This window comes from Phoca vitulina, unplaced genomic scaffold (assembly GCF_004348235.1).
Source record: "Phoca vitulina isolate PV1807 unplaced genomic scaffold, GSC_HSeal_1.0 scaffold59, whole genome shotgun sequence".
Taxonomy (NCBI): Eukaryota; Metazoa; Chordata; class Mammalia; order Carnivora; family Phocidae; genus Phoca; species Phoca vitulina.
The window spans coordinates 7,394,670-7,411,724 of record NW_022589762.1 but is presented as its reverse complement, the minus strand read 5'-3'; the positions used below and the strand labels follow the sequence as shown (position 1 = coordinate 7,411,724).

Here is a 17,055-nt window from a genome sequence, read left to right as displayed (position 1 = left end):
AATCCTATGCAGGAACTACTTACAAGCAGCTGCAGCTCGTCTCTGGGCCCTCATCTCTTGTAATTTCTGGGTTTCCTTCTGCAGTGGTCCAGCGAGGTCAGTGTCACTAAGCTGCCAAGGTCAAATGAGTTGCAGGGTCACTAGTTACAGAATTTGATCCCTGTTTCCATTTAATTCCTTCTCTTTTGGGTAGATCGAGCTTACTTACCTTGCAGGAAAAGGGATTATTGGCAAGGAAGCTGGCCAGCAGCTGAATGGCATTTTTACATACTAGCACCGACTTGTCTGCCAGACGTCCCACTGCTAGGGCCACCACTGCTTGGAAACGTGTCAAGGGGAGAGCCTGTGTGGGGGAGGGAGAGAAGGAGGGGCTCACATCCCACATCATCCATTCTGCTCAAGATGATCTTGAAGTACGCTCTACATGAGCTACCCACTCATTCTAAAGAAACTTTTCTATGAGATATAAAACAGTTTCTCTTTGTAGTGGTTAAGATACAGTGTAATCCTTAAATGGAGCCAGGCATTCTTGTCCTTGGTAGAGGAAGACCTTTATTACTGCCAGTAACAATCTGAATCCTGGACTCTTCTGTGGGACACTGGATTCCTTTTTTGTTTGGCCTGTACATAGAGTACTGTATGTCTATGCCATGCAGGTTATTCACCTTCTGCTGGACGATTCGGGTAAAGAGCTGCAAAACACGGCTCCGCACAAAGGAGTTGACGTCATGGCCATGGGCTTGCAAGGTGTCCAAGAACTGGTCTCTGGTGTCTCGGGCTGCTCCTCCCAGCTGATCACCATTCAGCACCTGCAGGACCATCTCTGCCATAGCTGCGAGCACAGCATTGCGCATCATGTAATTCTAAGGGAGAGAACCAGAGCTGGTCTGAGGGCTCCGCACTCCAATCCTAACTCGCCTTCCCCAAACTCTTGAGCCTGTCGAGGCACAAGTGACAAGGCTTTAAGTTAAGGGTAAGCTTGCTTCACTAAGACTTTTTCTGGTCAGCTGCTTATGTATTCACCCCTGAGGTCACTGGAAGGGGCCTTGTCTGCTCAGAGGAGAACACAGGGACAAAATAAACAACAGCCCCAAACAATTTTTCCCCATAAGGCTCATCACATCTATACACATTTGAAAAGCATTCATTTCTACCTTTCATCGGAGGCCTCCAAGCCTTTGATCCTTACTAATAAAACACCCTCTTCCCCCCACTCCCCATCTCACATTTTACTGACAAAAAATGAGACACGGGGAAGCACAAGTAAGCCCTAGGGTGCCAAGCAAGTCCACTGCAGAATCTGGTGAATAAGGATTGGGGTTTTGCCAGGCCAGGAGCCAGAGAATGGGGTCTTGCACAAGAAGTTAAAGTAGATTAGATGACTGAGTAGACTGTCTTTGTCCTTGACATTCACCCAGAAGTGCCCTGCATCAATCTGGAAGGCAGCCAGGCAGAAAGAATTGAGAGGTGGCATTGTTTGGAGTGCAGGCGAGCCAGGTGGTAGGAAGAACGGAAGGGGCTTCATCCTGAGGAATGGAAAGGACTCAGAATCATAGCTGACTGACTCGCACTAGACTTTAGGTGCGGAATTGCCAGCCCCCCATCAGACCTGGATAAAACCAACTGATACTGAAACGGGGATTAATAAATGGCTCTTCAGTCAATGAAATTTATCTGCTTCTCTGTAGGAAGAAACTGCCACCGAGTTATGCTTAGATAACCTGACTTCATGGGAAAGCCATCTTCTTGTTATAAGAAACAGCCTTTAGCAATGGACTTAAAGTCCCCAGAAGAACCTGAGATCCCCAGGGGACCACGTACCTCTCCATCCAGATGATCCAGCAAAATGCACATGCTGGACATCAGGATGGCTGGGATGCGTTCTGCTAGTTCTGTCAGGAAGGCTGCAAAGCCTTTTGCACCTGCAGGGTCCCGACTCAGCTCCTGGGGACACTTCTGCCCAATCTCTCTATGCAGGGAAGAAAACACAGCCACAGCAAGATAATTCAGTTCCTAGTAAGGAAAGGTAAGACTGCTATCTCATATCTGAAGAAATCTACTGTGCACAGAGAATGTACTTCCAATCTTTCTGTATCTTCCCCCTGAGGGAGAGGAGAATCAGAAACTTAGAGAAGAGTCACCTTACAATCTCCCCCACTATGCTCTTCATTCCATAATCAGTTGCCCACAGGCTCACAGCCGCCACCAGTACAGGGGCCAGGTGTTCAAAGTGCTGCAGCATCTGGATGATCTTCACAGTGGCACCTGTGGACGTGCTAACAGTGAGAAGTTATAGGCAAAACAGAAAACGTGGGGCAAAGCAGAGGGCTAACTTACTGAGCATATGGTTATAACGTGTCAAGGCGACACCAAGCAGGCGCGTGACGGCCTCCCGGGTGGGGCGGTTCTTCTGGTGACTGATGGTGGGGTTCTCCAGGAGGCGGTAGCAGCAGCCAGTAACCAAACTGAGAAGGAAGGGAGGGAGATGATGAAGTCAGCTGTGTGGATGCCATTCTATCGGGGCCCTGCCTCATTCATTCTCCCTCTCCTGCCCCCAAAGTCAGGGGCTTCTAGCTTTCGTCATTCTATTTTTTCAAAAGATTTTATTTAGTTATTTGAAAATAAGAGCGAGACAGCGAGCATGAGCAGAGGGAAGGGTCAGAGGGAGAGGGAGAAGCAGACTCGTCTCTGAGCAGGGAGCCCGACGCGGGGCCAGTTCCCAGGACCCCGAGATCATGACCCCAGCTGAAGGCAGACGCTTAACTGACTGAGCCACCCAGGCGTTCCTTTCTTCATTCTACTGATCACCTTCTACACCAATTTGCTTTGCTTTGGGGCACCTGGGTGGCTCAGTCATTAAGCGTCTGCCTTTGGCTCAGGTCATGATCCCAGGGTCCTGGGATCGAGCCCCGCACCAGGCTCCCTGCTCGGCGGGAGGTCTGCTTCTCCCTCTTCCACTCCCGCTGCTTGTGTTCCTTCTCTCACTGTGTCTCTCTGTCAAATAGATAAATAAATAAATCTTTAAAAAAAAAATTTGCTTTGCTTTGCTGACTCTAGATAGGTGCTCTGTCTTTCAAAATTACCAACTTTCAACCAGTTATGATGCCTACACAGAACCCAAATATATGATAAAAGGTAGGAGAAAGTAACTAAAGACTTCTCGTGGTTAATTCAGTCCTCATCTGGATCAACCTTTTAGCTGCACTGGATGCAGCTGATCACGCCATTCTCCTGGAAACACACATCTGACCAGATGCCAGACTCCCTTCCCCAGGGTACAATAGGGATTTCTGCGCTCCTCTAGCTATGCTTACTGATTTAGTAATCTCATCCAGTCTTAAGGCCATAAATACCATTTATATAAATACACTGTATTCCCAAATGGGTACCCTAGCTCAGACCTCTCTCTTGCGCTCCAAATTTGTATATTCAACATCAGAGTCGGACAACATTGCTTGGATGTCTGATAAGCATCTCAAACTTTATATCCAAAGCAGAACTTCTAATTGTCCCCCCGAAAACATGTCCCCCAGTCTTCCCCATATTTCAATTGCTGCCAACTCCGTTCTTCTGAAAGCTCAAGCCCAAACCCTGGATGAGTCATCCTTGACTCTCCCTCAAACCTCACACACATCTGTCAGCTCATCCTGTAAGCTTTACCTTCGGGAAACAGGTACAGAATCCATGCATTTCTCCCCATCTCCACTGCCCTTCTTGGCACTAAACTCCCACCATCTCTTGCCCAAGTCACTGCAACAGCCCCCTAACTGGCGTCCTGCTTTCTTCTTTTCCCTTCTTAGTAATGTAACAGTAACCAGAGCACGATGATTCTGTTAAAGCCCAAGTCAGACCACCTCCCCTGCTTGGAATCCTCGAGCGGCGCCATGTCACGCTGAGAAAATGCCAAGGTCACCATGACGGCCAAGGAGCTGCACAGTCAGCTCCACACCGCCTGTCCCTCTCATCTGCCCCACTGCCCTGTCCCTGGCCTCGCTGCTATCACCTGTCTGTGCCAGATACATGCCCTCCTCGGGGTCTTTGTACCCGCTGTTCCGTTGTGCCACTCCTTGCCCTTGCTATGCCTCCAGATCCTCTCATGGCTCACATGGCCTCCTCTGGGTCTTTGCTCAAATGTCACCACCTCAAAGAGGTGGTGCTAGAACAGCTGGTTTAAGATCACAACTCTGTTCCATCAAACTCCCCATCCCCTCCTCTCTTGTTCTCCACAGTAATAATCTATAAAACACACCATATATTTTACTTATTTTTTTTTAAAGATTTTATTTATTTGACAGAGAGAGACAGAGCAAGAGAGGGAACACAAGCAGGGGGAGTGGGAGAGAGAGAAGCAGGCTTCCCGCAGAGCAGGGAGCCCAATGCGGGGCTCGATCCCTGGACCCTGGGATCAGGACCTGAGCCAAAGGCAGTTGCTTAACAATTGAGCCACCCAGGGGCCCCTATTTTACTTATTTTAAAAATCATCTTCTGCTCTATAATATAAACTCTAAGAGGGCAGAAACTTTTGTTTCCAGTGCCTGTCATAATACCAGCCATGTACCCAGCCATGCTCAGCAAATACTATGTCATAAATGAAAAAATGGGCATTAAAGATAAGAAATTCATGGCAGTTTCTAACATTTGTCATCTACTTCCAAACAACTCAGTGTTAATGAGTAGACTTCTACGTGTTATATAGAAGTGAGGCATGAAATGAAGTATTCAGAAAGAAGACATATCTAGCAACAGAGTCCTTGTACCTCACAGCTCACTATTACCCGTAGCCATCTTAACCACCCACCTGACAAATTCCTCTTCAATTATTGAGTGGTTCCACAGGTGACGAATGTCCAACTGGAGCAGCTGTGTTAGAAGCTGAAGAATTGGCTGCCTCTCTTCTTCCCAGTCAAAGCCATGGGCTGTCTTGGCCCGGGCTTTCTTTCCCTAAAAAATGACCATATGGACATGTAGGGAAAAATAAGAAAACAAATCGGGTCAAGATCTGCTAGTCTGAGTGCCCAAACTACCCAGTATTGAGACAAGGTAGAAACTAACACAGAAGACATAAGCAAATTCCAAAATATAGAAGAGTTTCTTGTCAGGGAAAGATATGCTGTGATACTTTTGAGTATTTTCCCATAAACCCTAAATAAGGACAGAAAGGACTCCCAGAATTGTTGGAGTCCCTTCTTTCCCATCCATCCCCCCCTCTCTCCAGGCCCCATATTAAGTGAGCCAGAAACTCCAAATTACCTTCCCAAGGTCCAGGTCCATGAGGCTTGTCTGGCTGCTCATGGTCTCAAAGGATTCCAAGAGGCGGATCAGAGCATAACAGTTCATTTTGAGAGCATTTAGGTGGGCGCTCCTATCTGACACACTCAAAGCTGCATCATCCAGGATAGTGGGAAGTTCCTGGGAATGACGGGACACCACTGCGAGGGGCAGAATCTGGAGTCGGCTTCATTCACTTTTCTCATACACCCCGACTTCAAAACACCCGGCAATTGCAGCCATCAGATTACCAAAGATCTGTGTTTCATCTCTCAGTGGTCACAACACAAGCCAAGTCCTTTGGGACCCCCGACCTCGATACCCTGAACATGCCCTGTCCCCACTCTCTCACTCCAGCTACCCCAGTTTCTCTCTGGAGACTGGAAGAACCACCTCTGTTAAAAAGAGGTAGTTCAAAAGTAGGAAATATTTCTTGTTGGTCTGCCCTTACAGCGAACACACACAACTCTGTATTGCCCACCAAGATTACAGACCTTAATAGGTCAAAGGTCCCCGGGCTTAGCCAAACCAACTGAATCACCACAGCCTTGATATCATCATGTGGCTGATAAAATGTAGGAAATAGTAAGCAAACAAACAAACAGTGACAAACACCTTCCATCCCCTACCCCCTGACCCATAAACACCTTTTATCAGGAATTCCAGAGTATCTTCCTTGAGGCCAGGATCTATACTTCGAAAGTGACTATGAGGGAAAGAAAGTGTGGGGGGGTGAGACAGGAAACTGCAGAGCCCATTCTAGATCAGATCAAACCTGAAGAATCTAATACTTAAAAATACGTGAAATTGCTCAACTGAATAAATGTGGTGTTAAGTTGGGGTCAATGCTCATTAGTAGAGATATCAGTACCCAGGGCCTTTATCAGTGAACCTATAATTTGGAATTTCAGGACTAACATGCAAAGTTAGGGTCGATAGCGAACAGTTCTTAGAGTACCAGCCAGCTAGGTGCTTTATACTTACTGTAGAATGCTGTAGATAGTATCAAAGTGCTCCAGCATAGCCAGGGGCCCCTGAGCTCGGAAGGCAGCCTGAAATGCTATGAAGATGAAAGAAACTAATTAATAAAGGGAGAGGGCTTTTTGGTAAATTCTATTCATGGCAGAAAATCGAGTTAATTACTTTTATTGGTTGAATCACAGAAAGAGACCGTTCATTTCGATGTAACCTACTTTTTTTTTTTTTTTAAAGATTGTATTTATTTATTTGACAGAGAGAGACACAGCGAGAGAGGGAACACAAGCAGGGGGAGTGGGAGAGGGAGAAGCAGGCCTCCTGTGGAGCAGGGAGCCTGATGCGGGGCTCGATCCCAGGACCCTGGGATCATGACCTGAGCTGAAGGCAGACGCTTAACGACTGAGCCACCCAGGCGCCCCTTTTTATTTTATTTTTTATTTTTTTTTTAAAGATTTTATTTATTCATTTGAGATACAGAGAGAGAGAGAGAGCATGAGCAGGGAGAGAGGCAGAGGGAGAGGGAGAAGCAGGCTCTCCGCCGAACCAGGAGCCCGATGTGGGGCTCAATTCCAGGACCCTGGGATCATGACCTGAGCCGAAGGCAGACGCTTAACCATCTGAGCCACCCAGGTGTCCCATTGATGTAATCTATTATAATAATAGCTTACATTTGTCCTGTTTTATAATGAAAGTCTTACTTGAGTTTCACCACATCTCTGAGTTCGATAAAGCAGATGGTATTATGCCTATTTTATGGGAAAAGCAATTAAGTCTCAGAGTAGTTGTGTAACTAGTTCAGTGTAGTTAGTAGTGAACACAAACTCAGGATCTATTTTTTTTTATTTTGAAATTACAAAAGTGGCAAAAAACATACAAAGTTTCTTTTAATTTTTTAATTTTATTATTATTTTTTAAATAAAGATTTTTATTTATTTATTTCTGAGAGAGAGAGAAAGAGCACAAGCAGAGGGAGCAACAGAGGGAGAGCGAGAAGCAGACTCCCCGCCGAGCAGGGAGCCCGATGCGGGGTCAATCCCAGGACCCTGGAATCATGACCTGAGCTGAAGGCAGACGCTTAACGACTGAGCCACCCAGGCGCCCTCGTACAAAGTTCTTATACTTTTCACTCTGATAATGTAAACATCTTACACAACCACAGCACAAGAATCTATTCTAAACTAAGAAATTAACATTAACTCAATGCTATTAATCAATCTACAGACCTTATTTGAATTCTGTTAGTTGTTTTACTTAAGTCCTTTTCATGGTCCAGGATCCGATCCAGGATCCCACAATGCATTTAGCTGTCATGTCTCCTTAGTCTCCTCCCATCTTTGCCTTTCAGTCTTGACACTTTCAAAGTGTGCTATTCAGTTATTCTGTAGAATGTCCCTTGGTCTGGGTTTGTTTGCTTTCTCTCATGATTAGATTGAGGTTATGCATTTTTGGCAAGATGAACGCAGAAGGGAGGCTGGGTCTTTTCAATGCATCATATCAAGAAGTACATGATATCAATGCCTTATTACTATGTTAACTTTGACCACTTGGTAGTCAAAGGTAGGTATCTCCCCTGTAAAGTTACTATTTTCCCCTTTGCAGTAATTAAGTATCTTGTGGGGAGATAATTTCAACCTATGCAAATATCCTCTCTCATCACATTTTGCCCACTATTTTAGGCATCTGTCCATGATTCTTGCCTGCCACAATTATCACTGAGGTATTTACTATACAGTGGTTTCTCTTTTTTCTTTTTTTAAAAAGATTTTATTTTTAAGTAATCTCTACACCCAATGTGGGGCTTGAACTCACAGCCCCAAGATCAAGAGTCGTACGCTCTTCCAACTGAGCCAGCCCGGTGCCCATATAGGGTGATTTTTCCATCTCCATCATTCCTTCTACACTTACTAATCGGAATGCCACTCGAAGGATGAGCTGTCCCTTTCCCCTCAGTTATTTTTTTTTTTAAGATTTTATTTATTTATTTGACAGAGAGATAGAGAGCACAAGTAGGCAGAGAGGCAGGTAGAGGGAGAGGGAGAAGCAGGCTCCCTGCTGAGCAAGGAGCCCGATGCGGGGCTCGATCCCAGGACCCTGGGATCATGGCCTGAGTCAAAGGCAGCCGCTTAACCAACTGAGCCACCCAGGTGTCCCTCCCCTCAGTTATTTATTCAAATTGGAGTAGACCCATGGACATTTCTTTTATTCTGTTTTAATCCATTCCTCCTACGATCTATTTTGTTGCTCAAATTATCCCATACTTGACCACTGGGAGCTCCATCAACTTGACCTGTGTCCTTTCAACATATTCCCTTTACTTTCGCTCTCCCAGTTTCTTGTACCACAAGATGTTCCAGGCTCATCTTGTACTTTCTCTGGCCCAGTCCTGGAATCAACCATTCTCAACAGAGTCCTGGTTTTCTTTATGGAAGTATGGCATCTAGAAACCAAGTTCAAGGCACTAGTTAGGCTGACTGCTATTGGAGTATCATAGTTTTTAGGCCCTCTCAGTAGAGAATAGCAGGCATGTATGTGTATATGCACACATATCCCCTATATCTATTTTTATATGTGTATATATTAAAAAATGAGTTCATTTACATATTTACTTAATCCTAGTATAAACATAAAACAGTTTCAGGGGATGCCTGGATGGCTCAGTCACTGGGCGTCTGCCTTCGGCTCAGGTCATGATCCCAGGATCCTGGGATTGAGCCCCACGTCGGGCTCCCTGCTCAGTGGGAAGCCTGCTTCTCCCCCTCCCACTCCCTGTTTGTGTTCCCTCTCTCGCTGTCTCTCTCTGTCAAATAAATAAATAAAATCTGAAAAAAAAAAGTTTCAGAATTGCTAACCTATATTCCTATAAAAAAATATTTACTAACTTAGCTTACAATAATTGTGTAAAGTTCTTTTTTCCAGAGTATATAGTCAAAATACTACTGCTTTTCAAAGTTACGTAGGTTAGTTCTTTTCTTTCCGACTCTATAATGTGATTATGTGAAACACTTGTAACGTACTTGTTACCACTTTATATTACATTTTGAAAACCCAGTGTCTTTTGATTCTCAGGCCCAGTGCTCTTTTCATCCTGATCGTGCTGCTTCTAGATAAACACTTCAGTATCAAGGGGAGTAGAGTTGAATTATGTCTTACAACATGTAGGAGTGACAAGGCAGTATGGGAATTAGGTTTTGACCCAAGTTATATACCAAGCTCTTTCTGAGGACGGGGAAGGAAAGAATTCCACCAAATTCTTCTTTTCTGCAATACCAAGCTGGTTTGCCTTGAAAGTAAAGCCAGAATCTTGTACTCCAAGTATCACTGCTGGCATTGACCTGATTGATTATAATGTTAGGACGTCCAACTACGTACAAATCCTCTGTGATTTTTTTTTTTTAAAGATTTTATTTATTTTGACAGAGAGAGAGAGAGACAGCGAGAGAGGGAACACAAGCAGGGGGAGTGGGAGAGGGAGAAGCAGGCTTCCCGCTGAGCAGAGAGCCCGACATGGGGCTCGATCCCAGGACCCTGGGATCATGACCTGAGCCGAAGGCAGACGCTTAACGACTGAGCCACCCAGGTGCCCTGTCCTCTGTGATTTTTAACAAGCTGTCTTATTCCTCCAGTTCTTACAGCCTCCCTAGCGCTATAATCATAACACATTCTCCTCTTCCTTTATACTTCTTACCCTATGCCTCTCTGACTTTAATAGATGACTGTTCTCCACTTTACCAAAAAGAACGAGACCCAAAGCACAGGTTCTCTCGTAATCCTGCCTATCAACAAACATCTCTGCCAACATCTTCCCATTCTTTGCCTGAGTCTCAAGCAAAAAGTTTCTCTCTTCTAAAGCTAATCTGTCCCACTGCCCCGAAGATTTATCTCCTCTTTTTCACCTTTGCTTTTTATCCTGTCCAGGACTTGCTCTTATCGTGCCAATATGCTCAGGCCTCCCTTTATTTTTTCTAAAGATTTACTTATTTATTTGTCCGGAGGCGGGGGGGGGGGGGGGGGGGGGGGGCAAGTGCAGAGCACAAGCAGGGGGAGTGGCAGGCAGAGCAGGCAGAGGGAGAAGCAGGCTCCCCGCTGATCAGGGAGCCTGACACGAGACTGGATCCCAGGACCCTGGGATCATGAACCGAGAGGAAGGCAGACGCTTAACCTATTGACTCACCCAGGCGTCCCTCAGGCCTCCCTTTAAAACAAACAAACAAAAATGCTCAATGCCTTTCATTTGACCTTGCTATCATATCACTTTTAAATTGTGTTTCCTTGGGGCGCCTGGGTGGCTCAGTCGTTAAGCGTCTGCCTTCGGCTCAGGTCACGATCCCAGGGTCCTGGGATCGAGCCCTGCATTGGGCTCTCTGCTCAGCGGGAAGCCTGCTTCTCCCTCTCCCACTCCCCCTGCTTGTGTTCCCTCTCTCGCTGTGTCTCTCTCTGTCAAATAAATAAATAAAATCTTTAAAAAAAAAAAGAAAAAAAATAAATAGTGTTTCCTCTTTCAATTTCCTGAAATCTGTTTCTGAGATTTACCAATCTAACAACTATTCTCTCAAAGATGACCAACTACCCATTTTTCATTACAACCAATGATTTTTCTTGGTCCACATATCTCTTTAATTCTTTGAAGCATTACCCACTGATCTAGTCAGACTGCTTTAGGTTTACATTTGACTTGAACATTTACCAGGCCAAGCTACTTAGCTTACTAAGTCTGCTTCCTCTTCTCTAAATTGGGTGTAATAAAAGATCACACCTATAGGGCTTTTCAGAATTTTTTGGTAAAGGTTAAGTAGAGATAATCCCCATGAAGCAATCAGAACAATACTTAGCACACAATGTAACTCAGTATATGTAAACTATTAACCAATCTTACAAACCTCTTTCTGTGATCTGGAAAATACAGAAAATGGAAAAAAGAGAAAGACATAAGCACTGTTAACACCTGGCTAAATTTTGTCTATTTTGTATGCACAGCATTTCTGCTGTTGAGGCCATATCACATATTCACTTCTCTGTTCTGTTTTTTTAAAATTTAAAATTACAAGGGCGCCTGGGTGGCTCAGTCGTTAAGCGTCTGCCTTTGGCTCAGGTCATGATCCCAGGGTCCTGGGATCGAGCCCCGCATCGGGCTCTCTGCTCAGTGGAAAGCCTGCTTCTCCCTCTCCCACTCCCCCTGCTTGTGTTCCCTCTCTCGCTGTGTCTCTCTCTGTCAAATAAATAAATAAAATCTTAAAAAAAAAAATTTAAAATTACAATAAGCATATTATAAAACCTTTGTAAATAATTTTTAATGGTCACATAATATTCCACTGAATGTATGTATCTTAATTAACTTACCGTTCTTCTATCGTTAGACATTATGGTATTTCTTTTTCTTTTTTTTTAAGTAGGTTTCATGCCCAACATGGGGCTTGAACTATGACCCTGAGATCAAGAGTCACATGCTCTATTGACTGAGTCAGCCAGGTGCCCCTATTGTTAGACATTATGGTATTTCTAATTTTTTCCACTAAAATTCACAACACAGGGCGCCTCGGTGGCTCAGTCGGTTAAGTGTCTGCCTTTGGCTCAGGTCATGATCCCAGGGTCCTGGGATCCAGTCCCGTGTTGGGCTCCCTGATCAGTGGGGAGTCTGCTTCTCCCTCTGCCCCTCCTCCCTGTTTATGCTCCCCCCGCCCCCAAAATTCACAACACATTTTTTCCCCTGGCAAATCTGGATTAAATCCAACTGACTGCTTACTCCATTCATGTAACCACACAAATAAAAATGGCTTGACAAAAATACACAATCATGCCAACTATTCTCACTTTAAACTTATGCCCATTAACCTCAAGTGGACCCTTAGTATTTCTTGCTAAGCCTATTACAAATTCCCAGGCCTACTCACTTTCTTCTAGGCAATTATTTCATACTTTTCCTCTGCTCAGAAGATCAAGACCTTCTTCTCCAGCTCCCTCTCAGTTAAAGGGTTCACTTCCTATCTCATGGAGAAAATAGAATCACACAGAAGAGAACTTCCAGCCGCCCCAAGATCCGTAGCTTCCTGCATTATCTGCATCTGTGCCCATGTACTCTGCCTTCTCTTTTGCTGCTGCGGATAAACTAACCCATGCTCTAATGAAACCATCTCCTCCCCCTGTGCACCAGATCACACACTCTCTCACCTACTAAACATACTGCCCCAACACTCGTCCCTTCTCCCTCCTGCATCATCAAACTTTCCCTCTCTGATCGCTTCCATTCATTCAGCACATGCACATGCAATGCCACCCATCTTACAAAAAAATCCTCCCTCAACTCTATCTCCTCCTCTACTACCACCCTATTTCTCTGTTCCTCATTAAAGCAAAACAACCACAAAAAGTTATCTAAACCGTCCTCTCATTTTCTCATAAGCCTCTTCCAATTAGGCTTTTGCCCCCACCACTCCTCTGAAACCGCTTTCCCCAAGGTTGCAATCGCCACATTGCGAAGTCCAGTCATTAATTTGCAGTTGAGCTCTCCCTTTCTTTCTGAAATGTTCTCATAATTTAGCCTCCAGTTAGCACCTCTGTTCACTTTCTGCCTCAATGACTGGTCCTCAGTTTCTCCTACTGGTTTCTTTCTCATCTTCCCAGATTCTACCGGACTGTCTCAGATCTTATGTTTTTAAATTGCTTTTCTTCTCCAACTACATTCAAATTTCATAGCTTTAAATGCCCTCTACATGCTGAATATTAAACCCCAAATGTATAGCTGTAGCTGGCACCTCTCCCCTGAACTCCAGAACTCTAAAACCAACAGACTAAACCTGCTCCTTTCGGGCGCCTGATTAGCTCAGTCAGTTAAGCGCCTGCCTTCAGCTCAAGTCATGATCCCAGGGTCCTAGGATTCAGTCCCACATTGTCAGGCTTCCTGCTCTGCAAGGAGTCTGCTTCTCCCTCTGTCCCTTCTCCCACTCATTCTCTCAACCTCTCTCTCTGTCTCTCAAATAAATAAATAAAAAATAAAAAAAAAAAAGTAAATAAACCTGCTCCTCTCATATTCTACTCCATCTCAGTAAATGGCAGCTCCATTCTTCCCAAAAGCCTTGTCATCATGCTAGATTCTTCTTTCTCTAACCCTATAAATTCAAGCCAATCCATCAACAATCCTGTTTGCTCGACTTTCAACATCTGTTCAGTACCTAACTTTTTACGATTACCTCCACTGCTATCAACCCCAGGCAAGCTACCTGGTACTACTGTATTAGCCTCTCAACTAGTCTCCCCGCTTCTTCCCTTGCCCCTTACTCTCTCTATTCAACACAACAGTGATACTTTTAAAACGTCACAGTGTGTCACTCCTGTGCTCAAAACCCAATGGCTTTCAAACTCACTCACACTGAAGCTAAATCTTTACCATGACCTACAAGACTCTAGATTAGTGCTTCTCCAACTTAAATGCGCATCTGAATTACCTAGGGATCTTCTTAAAAAATGGATTTTCTGATTCAGTAGTTCTGAGTTGGATCTTGGATTTCTGATAAGTTCCTAAATCATGATTCTAATGTTGCTAGTCTGAAGACCACACTTAGAAGAGCATGACTGTAGAGGAATCTGCATCACTTCTCATCTGACCTCTTTTGCCCTAGCTTACTCCACTCCAACCGTATTGGCATTTTCCCACCTCAGAGCCACAGCATTGGATTTTCTCTCTGCTTAGAATGCCTATGAGAATTGGCATAGTTCACTTCCTCACCTTTAAGGCCTCTGCTCAAACATCACCTATCAGCAAGCCTTCTCTGATCATCCAACATAAAATGCAGTTCCTACCCCACCATGCCATATCTTGTTTATCTTGCTTATTTTTCTCCCTGGCACTTGCAACCATCTGATAAATCCCATTATTTGTTATTTATTCCTTGTTGAGAACCTTGAGAGAAAGAACTCTGTCAACTTGTCTTTTTGTCTACTGTTGTATATCCAGTACCCAGAACAGTGCCTGGCACACAGTGTATCGTCAGTAAATACTTGTTCAACAAATTAAGCGATTTGATCTTGCAGAACTTATAGTTAGGGTTCTAAACACCAAAAGCAATGCAATTGTTATAAAAAGAACTCTCAGTGATTATTTTAAATATTATGCATTATAATAACTGAAGGACAACTGACTACAGTGTAGCCTGTGCAATTGGTGATGCCTATATCAACACAGTATGGAGAGAACAGTCTATCTCTCCCCTAGAGTGGATACTGTTGGCTAGCCACCTACCCATGGACCGCCACACTCTGCCTTCTTTGCTTACCAAATGGTGATATGTCTAGGTTTGGGGAGGCTCCTAGATAATAATCTTGATCAATTTAGACAATCTGGGTGATTCCATTTCCCTTACCGTAATTAGTCAGGGAAATAGGCAAAACCCAATTCTGGCTAAATCTGTTGGGAGGCTTCTGGTAAAGTTTTAAAAAAGGAAAGAAGAAAAGAAAAAGCATAAGATAAAAAAAAAAATCACCTTTTCTACCTCTGGACATCAGAGCAAGGAGCTACCATCTAGCAACCATGATGGGAAGGCCAAGAGGAGACAAGCTGGAGTTAAATTATCAAGCTACTGCATTAGCCAACTCTTCTTGTTGTAGGAGATAACAAAGTAGGTTATTATCCCTATCTTTACAGATAAGGAAACTGAGGCACAGAGAGAATAAGTAACTTGTCCAAGGTCAAAGTGGTAGAGCCAGGATTCAGATTCAGATAGCTTGGCTCCAGAGTCTTAAATCTTTACTCTATGTACCTCTCCAAAGCAACCTAATTGATAGAAGACCACTTCCAATAAGTATAGTGATATTATGGGGTCTCACTGATAACGTTTAAATTGTCTTGTTCATCTGTAGGTTTCAATGGATAACTGCATTGTCCATACACTGTTCAGTGTTGCAGCTGTACATATTTGTCATCACCCCCCCCTAATTAATGCACACTCTTGGAAACAAGAGATCTAGACTTTAAAAAAGTATTACCTGAAACAGGTCAGGTCAAGTCCCACACATTCTGAGAAAGCCTATAACCTTTAAATCCACCAGAACTTAACTTTGGTTTATAAGAGGTAAAGATCAAAAATAAGTTTTTGTCCAAAGAGTAGCCACATACACCCAGGCTGTTTATTGAATAATTGAGGAAAGGAGGTCAATGTGTATACTCTCCATGTAATACATCCTAAGCAACGCTAGGAAAAAAACAGTGACTAGGCAAGACAAGTTTCTTTGCCCTCATGGAGCTTAGTCGTGTAGTAGGACAGACAGACAATATAATTACATGTGGGAGGGTTGTTTTGAAGTGCTAGGCACAGTAGCAGCTATGGAGTCTTACCTCTAAGCTGTGATGGAAGATTTCTGATGGACAATACCTCTTGCACAACATATTGATTCACCCCTCCACTTTTCAACAACTCCTCTGGGGATAAGGGCAGATGGAACTCATACAGTTGGGGAGACATCCTTCTCCCACTGGCTCACAGGGCTGGAAACCAAACAGGAAATAGGTCAGGGTTTATATCTAAAGCCTGTCTTTTTATCTGGTTCTATTATTCCTCCCCTCTCCAATATATGACGCTTATATCAAACTTTTATCAAGCTGGTAACATTATCTTAGAGGATGTGAGATCAACCGTGGACTAGAATCTAATTCTAGTTGTGACTCTGCCATTTGGTCATGTCACATAACCCCGTGAACCTCATCTGCAACACGGAGTTACTAATCTCTGATTATTTTACAAAGTTGCTGTGACGATCAAATGAGTCAAGGGATATGAAAATGGACATATCTTGATATAGTTCTCCAAACGCCAATCTCAAGGAATGCATAATAACATAACCCAATTTACAGATGAGAAAATTGAAGCTAAGAAAGGTTAAGCGATTTGCCCATATTCCGTAGCGGATCTGTAAAACTTATTGTTTCTACATCTTACCCCAAATATATACGCATGGAACCTCCCCGCCTCTCCTAACGCGGCCTAATACCGCGTCATATTGTCCCGTAGCCAACATGCCCAGTCTTTCATTCCCCGCTGCCCATTAACACCACACCTCAGAAGAGTTCACCGGCCGCTCCTCCGACTCAGGTCGTGAGTCCGAAACGAAGGAAAAAACACGCAGTGCACAATACGCACCAATGAGCACGGCAGCACTCGGGAGCGGGCAGAGAAACCGGCCAATCCCCGGCAGGCGGAGCCAAATTTCCACCTCACAGCCAGGCGCCGCGCGGGCAAAGCCACAAACGTGCAGTTCAAATCTCAACGGCCGTTAGGAGGCCAATCGCGACACTCACTGCGGAGACCGGCCAATCACATCGCAGGAGTCGGGAAGCCGGGCAGCGCCGCCGAGGGGGGGCGGGGCCTAGATCTAGTACCCGCCCCCTTCGCCTCGCGGCCACCCGGTTCTGCTGCCCTTCTAACCCGGGAGTGGTAGCGCCCCTGGGCTGGGGACCCACTCAGTCACCCCCCCAGGACAGGAGGCAAGTCCAAGCCGGGAACTTAGGAGGCTTAGGCTCTAATCCACGTTCCGCCATCGCCTCTGCTATATGACGTCCAGCAGGTCACTTCACTCTCTGAGCCTTAGATTTCCTCCCCTGTAGAAAAGGGTTAATAAAAACAGCTACAGCGCAAAACTGCTGTGAGGCACAGAAAAAGGAAGTTCAGGGTTCCAGGGTCTGCACCTTCATCTCCCTCACAGTTGAGGGACCCCCCCCCCAGGAAAGGGTGAATTTTCTTGAAATTCAGGTTGGGGGCGTCCCAGGCAACGACGATACGAGTGGCTCAGCTCTTCTGACGCTCCACGACTTCCGCGGGCGAA

The 17,055-nt window shown here is 44.8% G+C and overlaps 1 protein-coding gene and 1 non-coding gene across 3 annotated transcripts in view; both read right to left on the bottom strand.

The window, feature by feature from the left end:
- Window positions 1–17,036, bottom strand: part of NCAPD2 (non-SMC condensin I complex subunit D2) — a 28,380-nt gene extending 11,344 nt beyond the window's left edge. Inside the window, exons 1-12 of one of the 2 annotated variants that reach the window (XM_032390963.1) lie at window positions 16,291–17,036; window positions 15,572–15,721; window positions 6,253–6,328; window positions 5,916–5,974; window positions 5,251–5,429; window positions 4,799–4,941; window positions 2,338–2,465; window positions 2,142–2,265; window positions 1,822–1,969; window positions 666–863; window positions 209–343; window positions 24–111 (exon numbers count right to left, since the gene is read on the bottom strand). In XM_032390963.1, the coding sequence (XP_032246854.1) occupies window positions 24–111; window positions 209–343; window positions 666–863; window positions 1,822–1,969; window positions 2,142–2,265; window positions 2,338–2,465; window positions 4,799–4,941; window positions 5,251–5,429; window positions 5,916–5,974; window positions 6,253–6,328; window positions 15,572–15,698 (1,405 nt within the window). In that variant the 5' untranslated portion in view covers window positions 15,699–15,721; window positions 16,291–17,036. The remainder of the gene's footprint in view (window positions 1–23; window positions 112–208; window positions 344–665; window positions 864–1,821; window positions 1,970–2,141; window positions 2,266–2,337; window positions 2,466–4,798; window positions 4,942–5,250; window positions 5,430–5,915; window positions 5,975–6,252; window positions 6,329–15,571; window positions 15,722–16,290) is intronic. The other variant, XM_032390964.1, reaches the window with a different exon arrangement.
- Window positions 5,506–5,834, bottom strand: LOC116623710. The gene has a single exon (XR_004297744.1). It is a non-coding gene; the product is annotated as a small nucleolar RNA U85 (small nucleolar RNA).
- Window positions 17,037–17,055: the final 19 nt, after the last annotated feature.